General features: G+C 34.0%; 1 protein-coding gene across 1 annotated transcript in view; it reads left to right on the forward strand.

Annotated features, from left to right (window-relative positions):
* Positions 1 to 7642, forward strand: part of LOC121417341 (DNA repair protein XRCC4-like) — a 41216-nt gene extending 33574 nt beyond the window's left edge. Inside the window, exons 8-12 of the mRNA XM_041611016.1 lie at positions 1076 to 1206; positions 2535 to 2656; positions 4115 to 4192; positions 6463 to 6627; positions 7172 to 7642. Coding sequence (XP_041466950.1) covers positions 1076 to 1206; positions 2535 to 2656; positions 4115 to 4192; positions 6463 to 6583 — 452 coding nt within the window. The 3' untranslated portion in view covers positions 6584 to 6627; positions 7172 to 7642. The remainder of the gene's footprint in view (positions 1 to 1075; positions 1207 to 2534; positions 2657 to 4114; positions 4193 to 6462; positions 6628 to 7171) is intronic.
* Positions 7643 to 25392: the final 17750 nt, after the last annotated feature.

Raw genomic sequence — 25392 nt, forward strand, 5'->3', positions numbered from 1 at the left:
GCATATGAATTATGCAAAATAAACAAAATGTTATGAACTTTCACATATTTTTTGCCTAATCTCTTGTATTGTCTACATTTTGTGATATTGTGAACATGCACAAATTAATAAATGAATAAATACATGAATAAAGAAATGAATGAATAAAAATTAGTAAATAAATAAATAGATACATCAATGAATATTAAGTGCATGAACAGAAAGATGGATAGGTATATAAATAGATAGATAGACAGATAGATAGATAGACAGATAGATATATAGATAGATAGAGGGAAAAATAAATGAATACCGGTAATTAAAGGTCAAGTCCACCTCAGAAAAATGTTGATTTGAATCAATAGAGAAAAATCAGACAAGCACAATGCTGAAAATTTCATTGAAATCTGATGTAAAATAAAAAGTTATGACATTTCAAAGTTTCGCTTATTTTCAATAAAATAGTTATATGAACGAGCCAGTTAAATCTAAATGAGAGAGATGATGATGTCACTCACTATTTCTTTTGTTTTTTATTGTTTGAATTATACAATTTTTCATATTTTTACGAATTTGACGATTAGAGCCTCCTTGCCTGAAGCACAAAATGTTAAAAATGGAATTCCACGTGTTCAGGGAGGAATGAAACTTCATTTCACATGACAATGATGAGAAAATAAAAATATTTCATTTTTCATATAATAAAATACAAAAGAAATAGTGAGTGAGTGATGTCATCAACTCTCTCATTTGGATGTAACTGGCTCGTTCATATAACTATTTTGTTGAAAATAAGCAAAACTTTAAAATGCCATAAATTTCTTATTGTACATCTGATTTTGCTGAAATTTTCATTGTTATGCTTGCTGAATTTTTCTCTTTTTTTTCAAATCAAGTTTTTGTTGGGGTGGACTTGTCCTTTAAGTAAATAAATGAATAAAGCAATAAGTGAAAAAAAGTACACAAATAGACATAAATAACAAAATGGATAAATAATACATAGATAATTGAATAAGTGAATGAATGAATAAGTAAAGGAATAAATAAATAGATAAACAAATGTATATATATCTGTCATTATTATTTCAATCCATAGTTGAGAGTGTTCAGATTGATAACGGTGATGAGGGATCAAACCCCCGAGATGAAGAGAGGAAGGAAGGATTGAAGGAAGAAGGGGATGAAGCTATGGATATGGAGGATGATGATACTGATGAAGAAAGACAGGTAAATATATATTTACCTGTTTCAGAAACTCAGAGCTACCAAGTCTGACGCATTATGCATGAGACTCAAGCATTTTGGACTCGTGTTCATCCTCTCAAATCTCTGTCTCACGCAACTATCACAGCCTATCCCCATATACATTGTACACAATGACTGTGATCTCACTCAGATTCACAGAAAATCTCACGCATAGCTAGTCTTTGAACTTGGCATCTCTGGAAACTCAATTTTATTTCAAGGTCCACAACTCTGGAATTTCTGTAGATATCAAGCAATCAGTTTTGTTTAATGTTTTTAAGTAAAAAAAAATCAAGGCAATTTATTTTGAATTGTTATAAAGTTAGTTTGAATAAATTTCATGCAGGCATTATAGGCACAGTCTTTGTATAATTATTATGTTATAGGGTCAGCTAATCACAACGCTTGTTCCTTTCTTGCTGTTCCTCTCATATTCCATCCAAAGTTTACTTCAGTCTCTGTTTGTTGTTGTTGTTGTATTTTTTTAATATGATACTTTGTATATGTAGTGTTTTTGTATGGATTTTTATGAGCAAATAAAGTGAAACTGAAATTGAATTGAAAAAAAAGAAATAAAGGATTTTTCTTATTTCTAAAGGCATGCAAGGGTAGCACCAATCCACACTTTGACACTCTCCACCCAGGTGCATGTTAAATGGATACCAGGGGCCCATCTTACAAAGAGTTACGATTGATCTGGTCAATCGCAACTATGGACGGCCAGCAACGTCAACATGTAAAATGGATGTTTGTTCAAAATAAATTTGAGATATAAATGTATATCCATAAATCAATCGATTTCTTGACAATTTAATGTGTTCTCCTTTGTTTACAAAGGACATTTTGCAAATTCCTGTAGAAAAAAATTATGACACTGATGGACCTCCATAGAGTTACAGGGTCACTATCTCTCATTTTAGGCACTTTTAATTTTCTCCCACCACCGCCCACCCCCCCCCCTCTTTTTTTCACTACTCAGGAAATCATAAGGAGGGAGGGGAGGAGGTGTTGGGCTTTTTTAATAGTAATAATTCCCCCCCCCCAAAAAAAAAAAAAAAAAAAAAATGTGTAATAAAATAAGACCCTTTGATAAATTCAAACTGGTAGTGCTGTTTGGCTCAATTGGAATGGGAGTTGCTGCTACCCTGTTTGGCGTTCATCGATTCAAGGGACAGAGCAACGTCAATCAGGGGTGGCTCAGTGGCAGCCTGACCCGCAATCAATTGGGCTTAATGGATTTTCAGAGTATTCATATTTCAGATTTTAATTTCGAACAATAAAATATGAAATTTTTTGTGTTGCTGTTTTAGAGAGAGGAATCATTTCGTAAGAGGAAGAAGAGGACGGCAGCTCTGACGCAAAGCAAAACCAAACAAAGGGACGATTCGAGTATGTTTGATGATGAGCAACCGGAAGAAGCTACCACAACAAGGTGAATTGTCTTTATTTTAATAAGACAATGGGGGAGGGGGGGCTGCTGGAAAGAACAGTGTCACACACTTTGATCACAGTATGTTCAAATATGGACTGTGTGAAATATTATGCACACTGTTGAAATGCTCAAATTCAACAGTGAAGATATTTTCACACTGTGGACACCTCCACAAGGTGACTGTTCAGTGTGTTCACAGACTACATGTATGTGAGAATATTATGCACACTGTTGAAATGCTCAAATTCAACAGTGTGAAGATGTTTTCACACTGTAGACACCTCCACAGTATGACTATTCACAGTTCGCTCATATATGTGACTGTGTACAAATATTATGCACACTGTTGAAATGTTCAAATTCAACAGTGTGAAAATGTTTTCACACTGTAGATACCTCCACAGGGTGACCGTTCACAGTGTGTTCACATACTATGTGTGAATAGTATGCACACTGTTGAAATGGTCAAATTAACAGTGTGAAGATATTTTCATACTGTGGACACCTCCACAGTATGACTATTCACAGTTCGCTCATATGTGACTATACAAATGTTATTCACACTGTTGAAATGCTCAAATTCAACAGTGTGAAGATATTTTCACACTGTAGTCACCTCCACAGTATGACTATTCACAGTTTGTTCACATATTTGACTGTGTACAAATACTATTGACACGGTTGAAATGCTAAAAAATAACAGTGTGAAGATATTTTCATACTGTGGACACTTCCACAGTATGACTATTCACAGTTTGTTCACATATTTGACTGTGTACAAATACTATTGACACGGTTGAAATGCTAAAAAATAACAGTGTAAAAATATTTTCACACTGTGGACACCTCTACATGGTGACTGTTCACAGTGTGTTCACATACTATGTGAGAATATTATGCACACTGTTAAAATGGTCAAATATAACAATGTGAAGATATTTTCATACTGTGGACACCTCCACAGTATGACTGTTCACAGTGCGTTCACATAATTGATTGTGTACAAATATTATTCACACTGTTGAAATGCTCAAATTCAAAAGTTTGAAGATATTTTCACACTGTAAATACCTCCACAGTGTGTTCACATACTATGTGAGAATATTATGCACACTGTTGAAATGGTCAAATAAAACAGTGTGAAGATATTTTCACACTGTAGATACTTCCACAGGGTGACTTTCAAAATATTGAACATTTAACAAACATCATTGAAGGAATATAAATGAACATGTATTGCAGTACAATCAAAAGGAATTAATAGTTACTCATACAACAACAAAAAACCAATGGAGAAAGGAGGTAAGAGACCCATACAAGTATGAATGATAAAGAGTGATGTTATCACACATTTTTTGTCAGAAGAGCCTATCAAAAACATATCCTTAAAAAATAAACTGATGGCATATACTTATAAAGCTCGTACTTCAAAACTTAATTCTTCAAATTATCTTGCAGGAGAAGAAAACGGGAGCCCACATCGAGGAAGACTGCTAGTAGCCAGAAAACTTCCATTCCAAGAGTGCCTTCAGGAGGGTAAGACATTCCTTCTATTATTTCTACTTTTACTGATTAAACTTAATCAATTTTGCCTTGTTTATGATCAGAATTAAGTATGGAACGATTTTCATCGATAAAACAATAAAAAACAAAAAAAAGGGGAAAAAAACAAAGATAATACATAAGAAATTAAAGAAACAATAAAATACAATAGAAATCGGTTTTTGGTACCAGAATTCTTTCATTCACAATTGTTAGGAATGCTGTAAAGAATATTTTCACCCAAAAATAGCATTCTAGGAGCTTTATTTAGTGAATCAGAGCAAAAAGTATGATTTCATGAATGAATTAGCATAATTAATCCATATAAAATAAAAATATATGAATTCAGTGAAATTAATCAATGCAACTGCGTAGAGTACGTCATTCTCTACCATCATGCAAATTTTTGTTGTGATCGCGCAATCCGCGGCTAAGATCTTAAGGGGGGCCATAATGCCCCCTCCCCTGGTAATGACAAGAATCAAAATACCCGGAGAGATTTAGGGTTAACACATATACAAGTATAATATGATACAACAACAAAGGAGTAAAATAATTTAAATCACAGTATAAGCGATAAAAAATGGAAGAAATATAAAAGAAATGGAAATAGAATGTAGTGGATGTAGGAAGTCAGAAAGGCCATTTACCTGTCAAAGCCTTGATTACTACATTATGGTACGATTAAAAACAAAAATAGAATAGAATAGAAATCCCACTGGTTCCAATTTTTTCTGACTTATGATTTATGATTTTCATACAGATCGAGCATACTGATCTTATGATTTTCATTACAGATCGAGCACACTGATCTTAAACAAATAGGAGTAATACCGAAAATTTGTTAAACAAATTATAATTTCCTCCTATAAAAGCCTCTTAATTTACTAAAAATAGAATAGTGGCCAAAAAAATAAAAGACACGAACGTATTATCACCCCCCCCCCCCTTAGATAGGCAGTTGGAATTATATCTTAACCTTATTGTAGATAGTTGGTTTTGTTTCAATGATGAGAATTTAACAGACAATTTTGAAATACCAGGTGAATTATTCCACAAGTTTGGTCCTTTATCACGAATTAAAGAACAGTATATGATTCTATAAAGCACTGTAAAAATAACCCTAAAAAGATGGGGGGGGGGGGGCTGATTCAAGCCCCCTCGTAATTTTTTGGGATAATTCCACTGCGCGATTTTTTTTACCGTGTCGCTCAATGACTTGAGACCAAATTTGCAGTTCCCGGGTACGCAGTTCCGAAATTACGCAACATTTTGTAAGTGCATGCAGACCCGAAATTGCACAAAAATGTGAATTTGTGTACAAATCCAATGCAAATAGAGTTTTTAGCCAAAATTCATAAATGTATCATTATTTTTCCTTTTACTGATTCAAATCAATTAATTCCATCTTATTCATGGTCCAAATAAAGTCCCTGACAATTTCCATCGGAAAAACAATAAAAAAACAGAAAGTCGAAAAACTAAGAAATACGTAAGAAATTTTACAAAACAATAAAATACATAAGAAATAAATGTGATCTTGAATTTTTAAAAAATACATTTGATCAGATTCATATAAAGTGTTTGTGTACCAAAAATTAGCATGTTAGGGGCATTATTTAGTTAATTAAAGCAAAATTTTGATTTTATGCATAAATTAGCATAATTAATTAGCAATGATATTTTTCACAGAATTTGATTGTGTAGCTTTGTAGATTATGCCATGGGTAACGTGCATGCCAAATGTTGTCGCGATCAAGATCATAAGGGGGGCTGAATCAGCCCCCCAGTCTTCTTAGGCATCGAAATAGCCCAGTCTATTTAGGGTTAAAAGAAGCAAAAGGGACCTTCGGTATATCTCTCTTGAATCTTCTGTGGTGTATGGCAAATATGAAAAAGCCACTCTGATTGGTTCCTTCTCTTCGTTTGTAACAAATTGAGCATGCAACAAGGATCTTGATTGGTCATTGATATTTAGTGCTTGATAGCAAAATCTTTAAGGTAGGGAGGTCTGAACAAGAAATCAAATTATTTTTAGCCACATTTTTATCATGAAAAAATTAGGATGACATGGGATTGTAAACTTATGATTTACTGTAATTGTGTTGGTCTGATATTTTCTTCATTTACACTATAAAAAGAAATGTTTAAAAAATAAATTGAAATGAAATCGAACTAAATGTGTTTAAATTGAAGTGAGCTGATTTTACTTAAATTCAGAATCTTAGCCTTAACCTGAGATTCTTGTTCAACTTTCTTTTCAGGACACCTTCAACCTCCCGTACGCCGTCAACGTCAAGGGCGCCCTCTCTCAGGAAAACTCCATCACGAGAGAAGAGCCAGAGAGAGACAGATAATGTTGATGATCTTTTAGACGAGTTCTGAACCAGATACCTTGGAAAGTAGTTACATGTATGCAATTCTTAAAGGACAAGTCCACCCCAACAAAAACTTGATTTGAATAAAAAGAGAAAAATTCAACAAGCATAACACTGAAAATTTCATCAAAATCGGATGTAAAATAAGAAAGTTATGGAATTTTAAAGTTTCGCTTATTTTCAACAAAATAGTTATATGAACGAGCCAGTTACATCCAAATGAGAGAGTTGATGACATCACTCACTATTTCTTTTGTATTTTATAATATGAAATATGAAATATTTTTATTTTCTCGTCATTGTCATGTGAAATGACGTTTCATTCCTCCCTGAACACATGGAATTCCATTATTTTAACATTTTGTGCTTCAGGCAAGGAGGTCCTAATCGTCAAATTCTTAAAAATTGAAATTTTGTATAATTCAAATAATAAGAAAACTAAAGAAATAGTGAGTGAGTGACATCATCGACTCTCTCATTTGGATGTAACTGGCTCGTTCATATAACTATTTTGTTGAAAATAAGCGAAAGTTTGTCTGATTTTTCTCTATTGATTCAAATCAACATTTTTCTGAGGTGGACTTGACCTTTAAAGCCCCAGATGCCAAGAATTATCTATTCAAATTCTGTACGCCATTATGTAAATGTGATTGTTCTAAAAATTAATGATTTCCCCAAATTATTGTTATTTATGTGACACCTAGATGGATTCTTGTCATTTGATGGGTTGGTGGATATCGATCATTCAGCCCATTTTACAATGACGTCATCAACCGTGCAATTTTAGATCCATACAATTATGTCTATTGCATGCGTGCACCCAGAATGCAGGCGGCACTCGTGTTTGCAGCGCATATTTTTTATGTACGCGATAATCGACAAACTGAGCTTGCATTGCATGAGTATACCTTGCATCAAAATGCACAAATTTCATATGAAAAAGAATCTATTTTTAGGTGTCCTATAAACCAAATAATAAATGTCCTTTTCATTCGTACAATGGACAGATTACTTAAAGGACAAGTCCACCCCAACAAAAACTTGATTTGAATAAAAAGAGAAAAATTTAACAAGCATAACACTGAAAATTTCATCAAAATCGGATGTAAAATAAGAAAGTTATGGAATTTTAAATTTTCGCTTATTTTCAATAAAATAGTTAATATGAACGAGCCAGTTACATCCAAATGAGAGAGTTGATGACATCACTCACTATTTCTTTTGTATTTTATAATATGAAATATTTTTATTTTCTCGTCATTGTCATATGAAATGACGTTTCATTCCTCCCTGAACACATGGAATTCCATTATTTTAACATTTTGTGCTTTAGGTAAGGAGGTCCTAATCGTCAAATTCTTAAAAATTGAAATTTTGTATAATTCAAACAATAAAAAACTAAAGAAATAGTGAGTGAGTGACATCATCGACTCTCTCATTTGGATGTAACTGGCTCGTTCATATAACTATTTTGTTGAAAATAAGCGAAAGTTTGAAATGTCATAACTTTCTTATTTTACATCCGATTTTGATGAAATTTTCAGCATTGTGCTTGTCTGATTTTTCTCTATTGATTCAAATCAACATTTTTCTGAGGTGGACTTGACCTTTAAAGCCCCAGATGCCAAGAATTATCTATTTAAATTCTGTACGCCATTATGTGAATGTGATTGTTCTAAAAATTAATGATTTCCCCAAATTATTGTAATTTATGTGACACCTAGATGGATTCTTGTCATTTGAGGGGTTGGTCGATATCGATCATTCAGCCCATTTTCCAATGACGTCATCAACCTTGCAATTTTAGATCCATACAATTCTGTCTACTGCATGCGCGCACCCAGAATGCAGGCGGCACTCGTGTTTGCAGCGCATATTTTTTTATGTACGCGATAATCGACAAACTGAGCTTGCACTGCATGAGTATACCTTGCATCAAAATGCACAAATTTCATATCAAAAAGAATCTATTTTTAGGTGTCCTATAAACCAAATAATAAATGTCCTTTTCATTTGTACAATGGACAGATTACTTAAAGGACAAGTCCACCCCAACAAAAACTTGATTTGAATAAAAAGAGAAAAATTTAACAAGCATAACACTGAAAATTTCATCAAAATTGGATGTAAAATAAGAAAGTTATGACATTTCAAATAGGAGTGGGCTATAAATGGGTGATTTTTGGTTTTACTGTGGGAACAGTTTTTTTGTGTTCCTTTTACCTTATCTCAACATGAAATGACAATATTTTTTGTCTCGGGTCCGAGAAAAAAGTGTGCCGGGCCAAAATCCAAAATGGCCGCCCAAACCCCCCAAAATAACAGTTTTGGCCACAACTTCTTTATTTGGTGGTCTGTTTCTCTGGTTTTGGTGTCTATTCATATGTTTTAGGGGGCAGGCAATTTGTTTTTCCTATAATTAGCACTTTTAAACCATTATTTGTAGAGTTAAAAGGTAATAATACCTAAATTTTTCAATTTTTATAGCCTTTTTTCAGCCAAATGTAAGTTTTATCGTCCTGGAGTTCATGGATATTAGATGGTACGAGGTCAACAATAGCAAGCAGCTTCATAGAGCTATATTACTTTATTCCTCTACTATGGGTTTTACGGATATTTGTGAAATATATCTTATTAAATAAAAAAAATGTTAATTATCCATAGGGGCAATACAGTATAGAATGTACTGTTACTGTACATACTACACTGCATATTTCCATGCATTGACCAGCATGACATATGACAAGGACTGTATATAAACTATAGTGTCATAGAAATAAGCTCCTAAGGTTTAAAATTAGATTGTAAATTGTGAGATTAATTGCTTGTCAGCTGATACATGATGAAACCAACAACGTAAATTGCACATAAAATATCACATATCATATACGTACATCACATATCTACATGTAGCCATATCTTCTTCATTTGGAGGCTTTTTTACCTGGTTGTGGTGTCTAACTGACCTATGTTTATGGGGTCAGGTAACTATATAATCATGGTAATGTTGATCAACAGCCAATCAGAACCAAGGATACTGTCATGTAAGTTACCATTAAGTTAACATAATGGTAAATTTTTATGCAATGGGGCCCAGAATATCTACAGTGTAAATGCCATGATGTGGGGTTAGTTACCTTTCTCCACCCCCGGAATTAGCATATTTGACAAAAATGTCCTCAGTTTCTGAGACAAAACATATCTTCAATTTCTGAGGCATCTAATTCTTAACCTAGGAGCTCATTTCTACATGTATAACACTAGTTTATACATGCCTTGTCATGATGGCCAATGCATTTATGCAGTGCAGTATGTACAGTACATTGTGCATGTATACTGTATAGCCCCTATGGATAATTAACATTTTTCGTTATTTAAGATATATTTAACAAATATCCGTAAAACCCACAGTACAGGAATAAAAGCAATATAGCTCTATGAAGCTGCTTGCTATTGTTGACCTCGTACCATCTAATATCCAAGAACCCCAGGACGATAAAATCTACTTTTTGGCTGAAAAAAGGCTATAAAAATTGAAAAATTTAGGTATAATTACCTTTTAACTCTACAAATAATGGTTTAAAAGTACAAATTTTCGGAAAAACATATTGCCTGCCCCCAAATATATATGAAAAGACACCAAAACCAGAGAAAAAGACCACCAAATAAAGAAGTTGTGGCCAAAACTGTGATTTTGGGTGGTTTTGGCGGCCATTTTGGATTTTGGCCCGGCACACTTTCTCGGACCCAAGACAAAAAATAATGTCATTTCATGTTGAGATACATTACAAGGAATAAAAAAAAACTGTTCCCATATTGAAATTACAAAAAAAGTATTTTTGACCCATGTATAGCCCACTCCTAGTAGGAGTGGGCTATAAATGGGTGATTTTTGGTTTTACTGTGGGAACAGTTTTTTTGTGTTCCTTTTACCTTATCTCAACATGAAATGACAATATTTTTTGTCTCGGGTCCGAGAAAAAAGTGTGCCGGGCCAAAATCCAAAATGGCCGCCCAAACCCCCCAAAATAACAGTTTTGGCCACAACTTCTTTATTTGGTGGTCTGTTTCTCTGGTTTTGGTGTCTATTCATATGTTTTAGGGGGCAGGCAATTTGTTTTGCCTATAATTAGCACTTTTAAACCATTATTTGTAGAGTTAAAAGGTAATAATACCTAAATTTTTCAATTTTTATAGCCTTTTTTCAGCCAAATGTAAGTTTTATCGTCCTGGAGTTCATGGATATTAGATGGTACGAGGTCAACAATAGCAAGCAGCTTCATAGAGCTATATTACTTTATTCCTCTACTATGGGTTTTACGGATATTTGTGAAATATATCTTATTAAATAAAAAAAATGTTAATTATCCATAGGGGCAATACAGTATACAATGTACTGTTACTGTACATAATGCACTGCATATTTCCATGCATTGGCCACCATGACATATGACAAGGCCTGTATATAAACTATAGTGTCATAGAATCAAGTCTTAAGGTTTAAAACTAGATTGTGAATTGTGAATTTGATTGCTTGCCAGCTGATGTACATGATGAAACCAGCAACATAAATTGCACCTAAAATATCACATGTATATACGTACATCACATATCTATCACATATCTACCAATCTTCTTCATTTGGAGGCTTTTTTTACCTGGTTGTGGTGTCTAACTGGCCTAAGTTTATGGGGTCAGGTAACTATGTAATCATGGTAACGTTGATCAACAGACAATCAGAACCAATGATTCCATGTAAGTTACCATTAAGTTAACATAATGGTAAATTTTTATGCAACGGGACCCAGAAAATCTACAGTGTAAATGCCATGATGTGGGATTAATTACCTTTTGTCCTTCCCCTCTGAATTAGCATATTTGACAAAACATGTCCTCAGTTTCTGAGACAAAACATATCTTCAATTTCTGAGGCATCTAATTCTAAACCTAAGAGCTCATTTCTACATGTATAACACTATAGTTTATACATGCCTTGTCATGGTGGCCAATGCATTTATGCAGTGCAGTATGTACAGTACATTGTATCAGTATACTGTATTGCCCCTATGGATAATTAACATTTTTTTATATTTTTAAAATATATTTCACAAATATCCGTAAAACCCATAGAGGAATAAAAGCGATATAGCTCTATGAAGCTGCTTGCTATTGTTGACCTCGTACCATCTGATAATCAAGAACCCCAGGACGATAAAATCTACTTTTTGGCTGAAAAAAGGCTATAAAAATTGAAAAATTTGGGTATAATTACCTTTTAACTCTCTCTACAAATAATGGCTTAAAGTACTAATTATAGGAAAAACAAATTGCCTGCCCCCAAATGCATATGATTAGACACCAAAACCAAAGAAAAAGACCACCAAATAAAGAAGTTGTGGCCAAAACTGTGGTTTTGGGTGGTTTTGGCGGCCATTTTGGATTTTGGCCCAGCACACTTTTTCTCGGACCCAAGACAAAAAATATTGTCATTTCATGTTGAGATAGATTACAAGGAATAAAAAAAAACTGTTCCCATATTGAAATTACAAAAAAAAGTATTTTTGACCCATGTATAGCCCACTCATATTAAAAGTGTTCTAAACAGAACCCTGCCAAATAGTCATTTATCTTTGTTTCTCTTGCGGCACAGTTTTGGTTTGTAGTACTTGTGTTACTCTTGTGGGACAGTTTTGATTTGTAGTATCTTTGTTACTCTTGTGGGACAGTTTTGATTTGTAGTACATGTGTTACATTTGTGGGACAGTTTTCATTTGTAATATGTTACTCTTGTGGGACAGTTTTGATTTGTAGAACCTGTGTTACTTTTGTGGGACAGTTTTGATTTGAAGTGCCTGTGTTACTTTTGTGGGACAGTTTTGATTTGTAGTATCTGCGTTACTTTTGTGGGACAGTTTTGATTTGTAGTACATGTATCTGTGTTACTTTTGTGGGACAGTTTTGATTTGTAGTATCTGTGTTACTCTTGTGGACAGTTTTCTATTGGTAGTACCTGTGTTACTTTGCTTGCACAGTTTTCATGGTACTTTATAGCCCATTAGTCCTCGCATGATGAAATGGTTAACTACATGTGGCACCCTGACGAAGTCACAATTTGTACAACCATCACAGATTTTCCAACTTCTTGCAATTTTACCCATTACGAAGGAATGAAGGAATACTGATTGCTTACCGGGACTGTAGTCACATGGGGTACCTCTTCCTTTTCACTGGAGCTGCATGTTTCTCTAACAGTATCCCTAGGCTATAAGAGAAGAAAAAAGCCTAATTACATGATACAGTTTAATTTGATATATTGATGGTGGCTTCCTGACAGTATAGCCCCAAAGTGTATGAAAAGTTTATTACATAAGCTGAATGAACAGTCAGCTTCTGGTAAATAGTGAAGTCACTGGAACTCATTTTAAGTATACACAAGCCTTAACCATTTAAAAGTGAATGTATGTACACATGCAAATATCTTTTTAAGATTTATTTGAAAACACATACCCTCTTCCAAGGCATTTCATCCGTTTTCAATCCATAATCATATAGCACTTCAGTTCCCACTGTAATAGGTCTGTTTTGATACAAATTTAAAATGTTTAAATCATATGAAAAGTAATACACTCTTATAAATACTTAAACAATAAAAAACTGACCAAAACAAAGAAATGGATATTTCTTTTAAAAAATAAAAATAAAATACCTGTACATAAGAAATTAAGTTTTATAGGAGATTTCCCTTTTTCAAGTACATTGTTTTTAAATGCTACAAAATGTTTTCACATGAAAAATTAGGATTCTAAAAGATTCATTCTCTGAATAATAACCAAAAATATAACTTTATACTTAAATTAGCATAAATATAAAATACACAAAAAAGTTTAAAGGGGAATTAAACCTTTGGAACAAATAGGCTTGTGTAGAAACAGAAAAATCAAAGAATAAGAAAAAAGAAAGTTTGAGAGAAATCGGACAAATAATGAGCAAGTTATGAGCATTTGAATATTGCAATCACTAATGCTGTGGAGATCCTCCCATTGGCAATGCGACAAGGATGTGTGATGTCACTGATGAACAACTTTTCCTTTGGTGGACTATGAAATACCCTCAAAATGTCTCTTTTTGCCTTTTCTTATGATGATACAAACTCTCTATCTATGATGTATTCTTAAAAAATATGTATTACATGCCCTCATGTAGAAAGAACACATGATCTATGGATAGATGTGATAAAAGAAGCGATTCAAGTGAAATATATACTAAAGTAATGGGGAGAGTTGTTCACAAGTGACATCACACATCTTTGTCACATTGCCAATTTGCTATCTCCATAGCATTAGTGATCGCAATATTCAAATGCTCACAACTTTCTCATTATTTGTCTGATTTTTCTCAAACTTTTGTTGATTTTTCTGTTTTCACACAAGCTCTCTTGTTCCAATGGTTTCATTTTCCTTTAATTATTGATTTTTTTTTCTTTTTACAGTTAGGTAGATTATGCCACATGTAAAGTATGTGCAAATTTTCGGTAAAGATCTTAGTGGGGTTGAATCAACCCACCCCTTTGGCTACAGAGCCGAGCCTGGTTTAGGGCTAAAGGGTTAACTGAGATAATTTTTCAAATGTGCATGTGTTTTGAACTTGCCATATTGGTACTGCATTACACCACTTAAATCTAAAAATTTGGTATCTGTCAGAATTTAAGAGGCCATAACTTTTGTTCATTTATTTACTAAGTATTTTTTAAATAGGATATTGCCTTTATTTGAATACTGTTTTACCTAGGGAACTTTTAAAAAAATGACATTGTGTACATTGTGTACATAAAATTGCCCAGAATACAAAAATATTATTTCTATCCCTACAAAAGTATACAATTTCTGAAAAGAAACATTCCAAGGGCTTAAAGAATGATTGAAGAAATAAAGGTGAGATGGTAAAATATTATGAGTGAAAATATTTGGCTTATGAAGACTTCAAATACTTGATTTTGATCTTCTGTACCTCTCAAATCTTTTATCTGACCTTCAGTTTCTCACAATATTTAAGTTCCTCATGAATTTCCTCTTTGAAATTATAGGACAGGACAAAATTTGGAAAATTGTAACAAATTTTCTCTTTTTGGTGGCAAGTTCAAAACACATGTATGGCCAAATTCAAATTTACCAGTGCTACAGTGCATACATAGACTCTTCCCTTCTTCATCTACATGATCAGATTGTACAAAATATTGTAATGTGCAAAAATATATTTAAAAAAAAAATCAAAATTGAACACATATATAATACATTCGTTTTAACTGTAATTTATCACCTAAATCTAATCACCATACATTAAAAAAAATCAAAATTGAACGTATCTATGATTCATTCGTTTTAACTGTAATTTGTCGCCTAAATCTAATCACCACACTCTTTAACAACCAAAATCAACATGAAATATGAATTAAAGTCACTCACCTCGTGCTAAACAAACAGAGAAGAGGCTTATTATCCACAGTAATCACCTTCATTCTACTATTTCTCTCACATTTCTCACCATGATTCACCAGTCAGCAGAGGTTGGGCCCACTGGTGGGCTCTTCAGTAGCATCAATACTGAATCATCAATATAAGACAAAATGAACTTATAAATAATACAATCAGGTCTTCTTGGAATTTAAGTATTTTCGCAGGATCTAAATATTCAAAGATTTATCATATAAAAATTATTCATATTATTTTACTTTCAATGAATGGTATTCCATACTAAAGACCCAAATATGGATAAGTACACAAGAGTTAATTTTGAAAGATCAGCATATACATTATAATTGGTTTCAGAATTGAAAAAAAAAATAATGAGACTTGAGAGGGAAAAATTATTACTTTGCTGTCTTGAAATAATTTTATAGTTAGCATGTTGTAAGGAATGCTGAATAATGTGCAGTCACTCAAAAAGGTATTTATTCTAAGACTACAAGATAAGAATGCTGTATTCAGAGATCGCTTCAGGAATCCAGGTGGCCACGTAGCGCTTACTGGAAATATTGGAAGTTCATGACTGAGATGAAGGCATGGAGCTATTTTGGGGTACTTGGAATACTATGGCTTTAAGAACTTTCATTAAATTTAAATTCTGGTGACAAGGGAAGGGTAAAGGTACTTCAATGAGTAAGACTCACAAATAAAGTTATAATCATTCACAGTGACTCATTCTACTAAAATAATTGTTCTTATAAAATATCACAGCCTATGAATCAATGAAACTATTATATCAATTTAGATGTTACGTGGACAAATTAAAAGGACATTTAAAGGTAACGTGCTCTACCATACATCAGGTTTTATTTTACATTTATTATTATTATTTTTTAATCCCGGCAGGTGGAACATGATTAAGACCCGGTTTATAGAAGCAAATGTGATATGAACCACCCTCTATTCCTTCCCTCATCTCCTGAAAACTATCTGTATGTACTTACCAAATTTTTTTTCCTCCCCATGCGAAAAAAAATTGGAAGACACTGTCCTCACACTCCTCCGAGTCCTCTCTTTTCCTTCCCTCGTCTCCTGTAAGAAACTCACCACCATATTGAGCCAAAAACTGTCCAGGTTTGATGTCCTCCACGGCAATTACTCCACGCCCTAGAATTAAATGTTTATAGTATCAAGATTACAATACTAAAACAAACTAAAGTATAAGATGTTATTGCCTCTCTCTTGCTCCCAGGAATGACTCAAGGTCCACATAGGAACTACACAGTAAAAACGCTGTTTAATTTTTTATACAATGCTGATTACTATATGAACCTTACATTAATTGTTTAAACAAGTGTTTAAATTTTAAACAACAAAGTTTAATTTTCAATATCTAATCTTCAGTAAATTAAACATGATTGTTTAAACTGTTAAACAACTACAGTAAGGTTCATATAGTAAACAGCGTTGTATAAAATCTTAAACAGCGTTTTTACTGTGTAAGAGGAAAAATCCCAACTTTAAACAAAAATTCAATAGCAATTCATTGAAGTGATCCGAAAGTATGATATTCTTTTGCATTTCAATGGAACTTCTAGGTTCAGTGTGCCAATATTAAGAACATCCATGATCAGATTCAAGAGCACAAGTGATGGCACTCATATTCCTGTTTCATATACCTTGAGTTATATAGTGGCATTTTATAACCGTTGACCAGGGTGAGCATTCAAGTTATCTTATGACGAAATTTCATTAACTCATCTGAAAAAGCTTCTTTTTTCATTTTAGATAGGACAAATCATGCTGATGTAAAGTGCTGCAATTGCCTATTGTGAAAACCCACATGTGCAATAAAACTGAATCATTAAGATATTATCATATGGTGCTTTGCTATAGAAGGAGAGCTAACAGGTAGATCACTGACAAGCATATTAAATAATTTTTTTTTTCAGAAAATAAAATTTGATTTTCTGTATACATAGAATTTTCCCACATTCAAGTTTTAAAACAGTCTCAAATTGTCTTAAATACTACTATCCACTTTAGCTCTTGAAAGTTCCATACATTGAAATTTTTACCTTTCTCCTTGTTAATAAACTGCTCTATAATATATGGTGGATCACAATTTTTTTCTGATGTATTCGTTTACATAGTCTAAACGTCCTCTTCTTTCTCTTGGCATATCTGTGTAAAAGATATAAACAAATAAAAATACATAGAAATATGATCATACATTTATGCCTGTATACTCACTTTTCTCTTCTTGACTACATGTAGGTCATATTTATCTATTCAGTAATAAAAAATGGCACAAGTAAAATTAAAATCAGTGCTGTCAAAGAAAAGTCACACAGGCAATTCCATGCTGTCACAGAAAATTCACATTATAATCAGTGCTGTCTAACAAAAGTCACGGATATAATCTTATATTCAGTGCTGTCTAACAAAAGACACACATGTTATTCTTATTAGTTTTGTTCAACTGTTACCTGTCCAAATTGGATCCCATAACTATAATCATTACATTAAAGCTTAAAATCGTTCCACAACCCCAAAACATGCACTTCCAATCCAAGTCCAGGAAGAGGAGAAAAGGAGGAGGAAGAGGAGGATGAAAAGGAGGAGTGGGAGGAGAGGAGAAGAAAGAAAAGGAGAAAAAGAAGGGGAGAAGAAGAAAGATTCCGAGTTCTGACAATAACAATATGTGAGCAGCAGTGAGCTGCATGGTTGCCTAATAGACAATTTTCTTGTAGAAACAGTTGAAGTGAACCTAGATACCTGCTATCTATACGCGACTGCAGTTCTCAGGACTGAAAAAGGAGGTCGACCAAAAGATGGACGAGCTCTTCCCTTGATATGATGCCAAGTCGATACCCCTCAATGATTACCATCAAAGCATTGAGAAAGCCATCAATCTCTATTACAAAAGTGTCACCTTCGTTTATTACAGGCATCTCATGTCAGTATCAATCACAGTATTTAAAGGTGTCAGCCTACATGTAAAGTAACAATTATAAAAAAAAAAATAATAGATGGATTTCGACTATGCGTGGTCGAAAATCATGCCTCCGCTGAGTGCACGATCAATAACTGTACAAATCTCAATCATTGTTTGAAATTACCACAATTGTTTTGCCCAAAAATAATCAAATATGTGAACTGTTTACCTGCATAACAACTTTGAAAATTACAAGAATGTATGTAATAAAAAAACCACAATATTTTCAGTGGCATAACGACCTCCATGATCATTGACCTAACACCTCACGTGAAGTTGATTGGTTACATTTCTCTAAACCCTTTATGGAATTCTTTTAATCCCTATACACTTTGTACAGGGACCACCCATATCCTGAAGCCAACGGGTTAAGTAATAATTGAATTCCCATATTTAAAATAATGACCTGACCGCAATGCCTTTGACCCAATTACATCCCCCCAATCATAACACACTGGGCGACTTTCTTGGCGGAGGCATACAAATATTGAAATAAGATCCTGTTATAACTTAGACCTCTTTAAGATATGTGCCCATTTTTATTAAGTAAGTCTCGGTTAAATAAATCTACCTCAACCTATCCTTCACCTTAAACTACTTTTTTCCTGCTCATTTCGATGTAAAAGGTTGTGATTTCTATGAAAAACTGAAACTGATAAACTCCAGAAGAAGATTTATAATGGTAATCCATATTAGGTCGCATTTCATAAGTTGGGTATGCAAAAAGGGTGGCGTATGAACAATTTTCCACACGGTGCCATGGATAAATTGTTGCTACATCACAGCATCTTGACCAAATTTATTGAGTAATATCTCATTTTGAAGCTAGAAGTATAGGCTAAATATATTACTATGAATTAGATCAATACAATATCAGGAACAAAAACTATAGCACATTAAGTTTGAAGTAACAGGGGTGGCGGAGCCGGTGGATGTGGTTAATGATAAAATATTAATTAAACCTAATTAACAACTTACTATAATATGTAATATGACTGTTATCCTCATATTTTTGGGCGTTTTAAAGCAGGAACAACTGAATGTCATAAAAATTTGACAATTTTGAAAATATGCAGCAATGGAATACATGTGTATGTCAGCTCTGATCTGCAACTTAATCAATTAGTAAACCGGAGAGATTTGGTTAATTATCTAATTTGTAATCTTAATTTTTAGTACAAATGTTGTGTATCATTGCAACAAACATTTCTACCCATGATATTGTCTTTTTGCCAAGCATATAAATACAGTGACATGTATTTTGGGGGCAAAAATGTGAAATTAAATACTGTTAATCAATTAGTATAATTAATATGCATACAATAATAGATAATTATTTGATTTTTGGTACAGATTTAATTATTGATGTTTAAAGATTATAACTGCAAATACTAGGGTGATTCAACGTTGCATTAACTTTTGACACCATTTTATGAGCAGCAGGTCCAATTTGAGAAAAACACATTTCAAAATTCGCATTTACATTGACGTCTATGTAATAATTAGCTGTTAATTAGTCATTTTAAGGAAAAATAAAGGTATTCGAGACCAAACTTTTTCATTATTTAGAGAATGGTAATAGCTATAACATATCAAAAAATAAAATTTTTGACCATTTTTACCCTGTTCGCAAAATTGGACCACCTTATGACATGCGACCCTTAATTCATTTGAATTTGGTCAATATCATACAATGTAGCTATTCCTGTCTCATATTCTCATTGAAGACCTAACTTTCCCTTAAAAAAATTATATCAAGTAGTTCGAATAATTGTAAAAATTAACTGCAATAGTTACAAGCACTCTTTCAAAACTTTTTCTTCTGCACTAGATCAAATTAGCCTTGCAAAGATGAGGAATCTGTAGTTGTGGTCATTTTAACCTTGTGCTAACTCATACATGAAAATGAGGTACACTTGTCATTTGACATTTTTGGCAGTCAATATAAAGCTAGTGTTGCATGCCTTCATATGGCGCAAAATAACAATAAAAAAAACTTGTTTAAAATATCATTACATGAAAATCAGAGCATGGCTGCCTCTGAACTTGAAAGCAGTGCTCATTAGATCATGACTAACAGGGTTTGCCTGACTTTTATAAGAACTGTAGTTGAGAAGTGTAGCAACATTAATCATCAAATAGGGGTTGTTTCAAGAGGTTTCCATGTGGCACCACTAAAGAAGAAAGATGGGAAATGCTTCAATAGGATTTATGATAGTAAACTACAAGTCGGAAAACTGGTGAGTTCATATCTTTAGAAGATGGCATTTTTGTGAAGTTGTTTTTAAGGCTTCAACTTTAATATTTATTGTTAAAAAAAATTGCCTTAGCAAACCCCGGGGGCTACTCAACTATACAGAAGCTGACCAAAGATTTTCAAAAGCACCCCTAAATGTGTTTTATCACTTCCTCAAATTTATATTCTATTCACATACCTTGCTTCATTAATTCATTTTACACTTTAAACTAGTGTCCCCTTTTTAAAAGCATACTTTTATCAAGAAATTCTAGGTCACAAGAAAATTCAGATCATAATCATAGGGGGAAAGAATATCCCAAATGCGACTGATAAACTCTAGAAATACACCTTTTAACATGATTTCTATCTTTTAATTCCAGAAACATGTACCTTTTTTTCTGAATTCTTATTGTTTTTTATACCCTTACCGGATCAGGCACGAATGGTTTCTTAACAAGCAATTAGAATTTAACAGTTCATAACAAGGCCTCTCTCATATTACTAACAATCGAAAGAATGTCTGCATATCAATATGTTGATTAGATTTCTACTTACAGATTTATTCCCATCTTTACAATGCACTCTGAACCCTTTTAGAAAAGGGGCTGAAGAAATGTTATTAAATCATCATTATCATCAAATTAAACATGTATTCTTTAAAAATTGTAATCATATTCATGTTTTGGTTTGGCAGCCAATACACATGCATACATGAGCATGATCAGACAATTTTTCATAGTGCAAAGTAAATGGCAGTCACCTATTTTGGCATCATCATTAAAAAGGGGAATAATCGCTCACTTGTACAGCAGTTCATTAAAGTTTAATTGGTTCCATCTTTTCCCTACATCCACTCTATCACTGTCCATTCATTTTTATTTTAATTAACAAGGATACATGTACAATGAACAATCAACATGATTAAAAGGACTTTCCTAAAACTACCATATACTACAGTAGTCCACTCATCCAGTATACGAGATAATGATATAGCCTCGTAAAGCTGTAGGCGGTGGTGACGAGATCAGTGAAATATATTTGTGGTCTCTCTAGTTATTTATATCTGGAACTATTGGTCTTATAAACCCTTAGTAAATTAATTATATTCTCATTATAAAAATGAAAAAAAAGCTGAAAAAATCTAACCAATATCTTCTGCCAGTTTTCCCATATACAGTCAAAGTTAACCTGTGGTAGTGGCCTCCTGTCTATAGCAGCCACCTGCCTATAGTTGCCACTAAAATTGATTCCCATGGAGGCAGATTTGTGTATAAGAACCTGTCTATAGCAGCTACCTGTCAATAAAGGTCACATTTTGTGCTTCCCTTGGTGGCCACTATAGACAGGTTTCACTGTATTATAGACTAGTTCTATAGCGTACTCCAACATTATTCTATGGTGTCTCGAGAAGGATAAATTGGAAAAGAAATTATTTGACAAAGCTCAATCAATGCCTATGCATTCTGGTAATATGACTGAGCTTTAACTCCTTTGAAGCAATTTATGTTCATACTCAATTTACACATTCTGAAAAACCTACTTGGACTTGGATTCTGCCGTCAGACAAGCTAGACTAGTAAAGGCTAGCCCCTATACTTAGACTAGACTCTACATAGATCTACTAGGGCTAGGCCTAAAGCTTAAAATTACAAATCACAGATGCACCCTCTAGAACTGACAAAATTCCACAAACCTCCATAATTTTTTAGCGAATTTCATAAGAATTTCATTTGCTCATTAGCAAATTCTGCCCTCCTGCAATTCATGGAACAAATACCCCAAAATCATTTCTTTTTAAATTGGAGGAAGAAAAATTTTAAAAAGTGAAACCATTGTGCCATGGACATGGTGGTACCATTATTTGTAATTGTAGGAACTGAAAATTGAGTATCTCGACACTCCATCCTGGCAAAGTAGATCTAGAAACCTAGACCTACCCAATAACACAATTTAAAAAAAATCAAGGTGAATACCAGTCGAGCATATTGTACACAACTTCACAAGTCTACAAGACTAAGATTGGATATCCTAGGCCTTAGCCTTAACTAACTGGTAAAGGTAAGATCTAGGCCAAGGCCTAGACCTTTTTTAAAGGGTCCGTGCGAGTGATATAACGTATCTAGGCCTGCCCCAGCCCGGCCCTATCTATACTTTTTTGAGTGAAATTGGTTATACTTAGAGTTAGACCCCTATTCTTAGACCTCCTAAAGTCTTATTGCAATTTAGAATTAGGGGGGGACCTAGAACTAGACTTCCTAGATCTAGATATCACAAATTTTCTATCTAAAGTGAAAATTTTGATGAAATATCTGTGGATTTTGTACAATGGTGCTTGAAAGTGTGAATACTCTGCAAACTTTTTTCTGTACATGAAGCAATGGCAATGTTCCCTTGCCTTGAGTGCCCCTAGGGCTAGGCCCAGCCTTACTAGTACTAGTACGTACTTCGACGTGTCATGCAAAACGGCACGTGGGACTGAATGAAGATGGAAAACGGGGTAGGGACAAATAAGACTAAGAAAAGAGAGTGACAATGCTATCAATCCCCCTCCCACCTCAACATCGTCTGTAACTTAAGCATATTATTCGTCTTTTCTAATGCCTGAAAACAACAACACATAAAAACTTACCAGAATAATACTAGGGTCTACTAGCTTAAAGGGGAAGTTCACCCTGACAAAAACTTTATTGTAAAAATAGCAGAAAAAATAATAAAAAATATTGCCGAAGGTTTGAGAAAAATTCATTAAATAATTAAAAAGTTATTAGAATTTCAATTATTTGATTTGTGACGTCATATGCCAGCAGCATTCCTACATAGCGAATGGTAAAAAATCAATAAAATGTCATTTTCTCAGAAAATTGAAAATGGTTTTCACTGTACCTTTTGTATATCAATGGACAAATTATTTCACACCCGATCATGAATAGAAAACAAAATTAAGTCATCAGGAACCATGCAAAATTTGAAATTCATGCATTTTATATTACATAACACATGGGGCAGCTGCTCGTTTATGACGTCACAAATCCAAAACTTTGAACTCTTATAACTTTCTTACTCTTTAACGGATTTTCCTCAAACCTTCACCAATATTTTTTACTATTTTTTCTGCTATTTTTACAACAAAGTTTTCTTCAGGGTGAACTTCCCCTTTAATTGCTGGGAATCCACTAAAACCAGTCTGCAGCCAGGTAAGTCGCAAATAGATCGCGCAACACGTGCGCGTGCGATACCGGCCGGCCGGCCCATAGAGATATATACATCTCTATGGGCGGGCCCGAGCGCGGTGCGCGCTGTCTCGAATCCGCGCGCCACGCCCGTCCCAAATCTGTATGCTTGATTTGGATCTCGGAACGAAAAAAATTTGACAGTTGTTGGACACCAAGCAATCCACGGGCTCAAGGTGGCGCTATTTCAATTTAACCAGAGTTATCAATAACTCTGACTTTAACATAAACGCAGAAAATCTCACATAGCGTACCAATGTGGGACATTTCTATAACTGCGCATGCATGTTCATAATTCGTGCCCTACCATTTCAGAAAATTTTCTTGGAAAAATCCTTTGTGGGACGTCCCACAACTGCAATTGTCCAGCAAGCGTTGGTGTGTATAGGCATTTTGTCCATCAATGGAATTTTATACAGGGACACACACACATACATTTCTTATTAAAAATATCAAACTGTTACATTTTAGAGGTACCTATGTAATAGTAAAGATTTCATTTTTGTTTTAAAAGTTATCAGCGTTGGACTCTGTCTTATTGTAATTGGTAATTCATTCCAAATTAATGGACCCTTATAAAAAAATTATATTTTGGTAAGTTGAAGTTTTTGTTAAGGGAAAATGAAAATTTTTTGAATGCCTAGTTTGATATTAATGAATATTTCTGTTCAGTTGGAAATATGATGTGATAGATGTTGGTAATAATTTGTGGATACATCTTTGCCCTCCGCCGGTATTCTATCCGTAACCCCCCCCCCCCCCCCTCTTATGCCTTCTCTAGACACTCTCTTGTTTTATACTCACTCGGTATACAAGCTTTTGGTCTACTTTTCATATAATCTGACATGGGCTAAACATACTGGCGTAAAAAATTGGGGGGAGGGGGGGGGGTCTAGGGACCATGCCCCCCCCCCAAGGATTCACGACCAAGAAAATTAATGGAGAAAAGAATATTAAGCGAATTAATGCACAAAGGGAGAAATGTGGGTGGGTGCGTCGTGGTCCAGTGGTTCTGACACTCGCCTTTCAATCATGCCGGAGTGTCGTGGGCTCGAATCCTAGCCAGGTCGTGTTGTCCTTCAAGAAATTTATGCACACTGTGCTGCGCTCGACCCAGGTGAGGTAGATGGGTACCGGCAGGTACTAATTCAATAATAATATTTTCACATGAACATACTGGGTTATTTCAAGTTCAGTCTTGACCTTTTGGTGTTGGTGCTAGGTCAATTTTTACACGATTATAACAGCAAATATAAAATGAAGATGGTCCCAAATAGTCTACTCACTGGTTGTTGAGATGCCAATAATGTGATCTGGATCGGTTTTGCAAACTCTGAATAGGTTTTGGAGCTAGGGGAAACAATCTAAATTTCAACACCAACACCAGACTTGAAATCACCCAATGTGGTCACTCTGTGTTCTTTAGCACAGGTATGTCAAAATCTATCACAAATTTCAGTATTTGCACAAAGAAGTTAAAAATTCCCTCGCTTGCTTCTCTCACTCGCACTTTCGAAATTCCCCTTCCCCTACGTCATCTCTCGCCCCCCCCCCCTAAGAATGTTGGCTCATTACACCAACTGTTAAACAGATCGGGTCTAGTATCAATTTGGTGCGCTTGTCGTATGTCCTTCACAACACATGTTTTAATGTTTTCTTAGTCTAGTTTCCTTTTTTTGTCTGGTTTCCTTTCATCTACTCATTGTCTCACATTTTCAAATTACAATTTCAATAGAGTATCTACAGTGCGTCCCAAAAAAAAACTATATACTTTTGAAATGGCTGCCAATTAAAAACTGTAGCACTTTGGAGGAAAAGACTTATAGATATGGAAAGCCAATAAAGTCAACTTTCAAATGACACCAAACGGTTGGAAAACTATTCAGG

Source organism: Lytechinus variegatus, chromosome 6 (assembly GCF_018143015.1).
Source record: "Lytechinus variegatus isolate NC3 chromosome 6, Lvar_3.0, whole genome shotgun sequence".
Lineage (NCBI taxonomy): Eukaryota > Metazoa > Echinodermata > Echinoidea > Temnopleuroida > Toxopneustidae > Lytechinus > Lytechinus variegatus.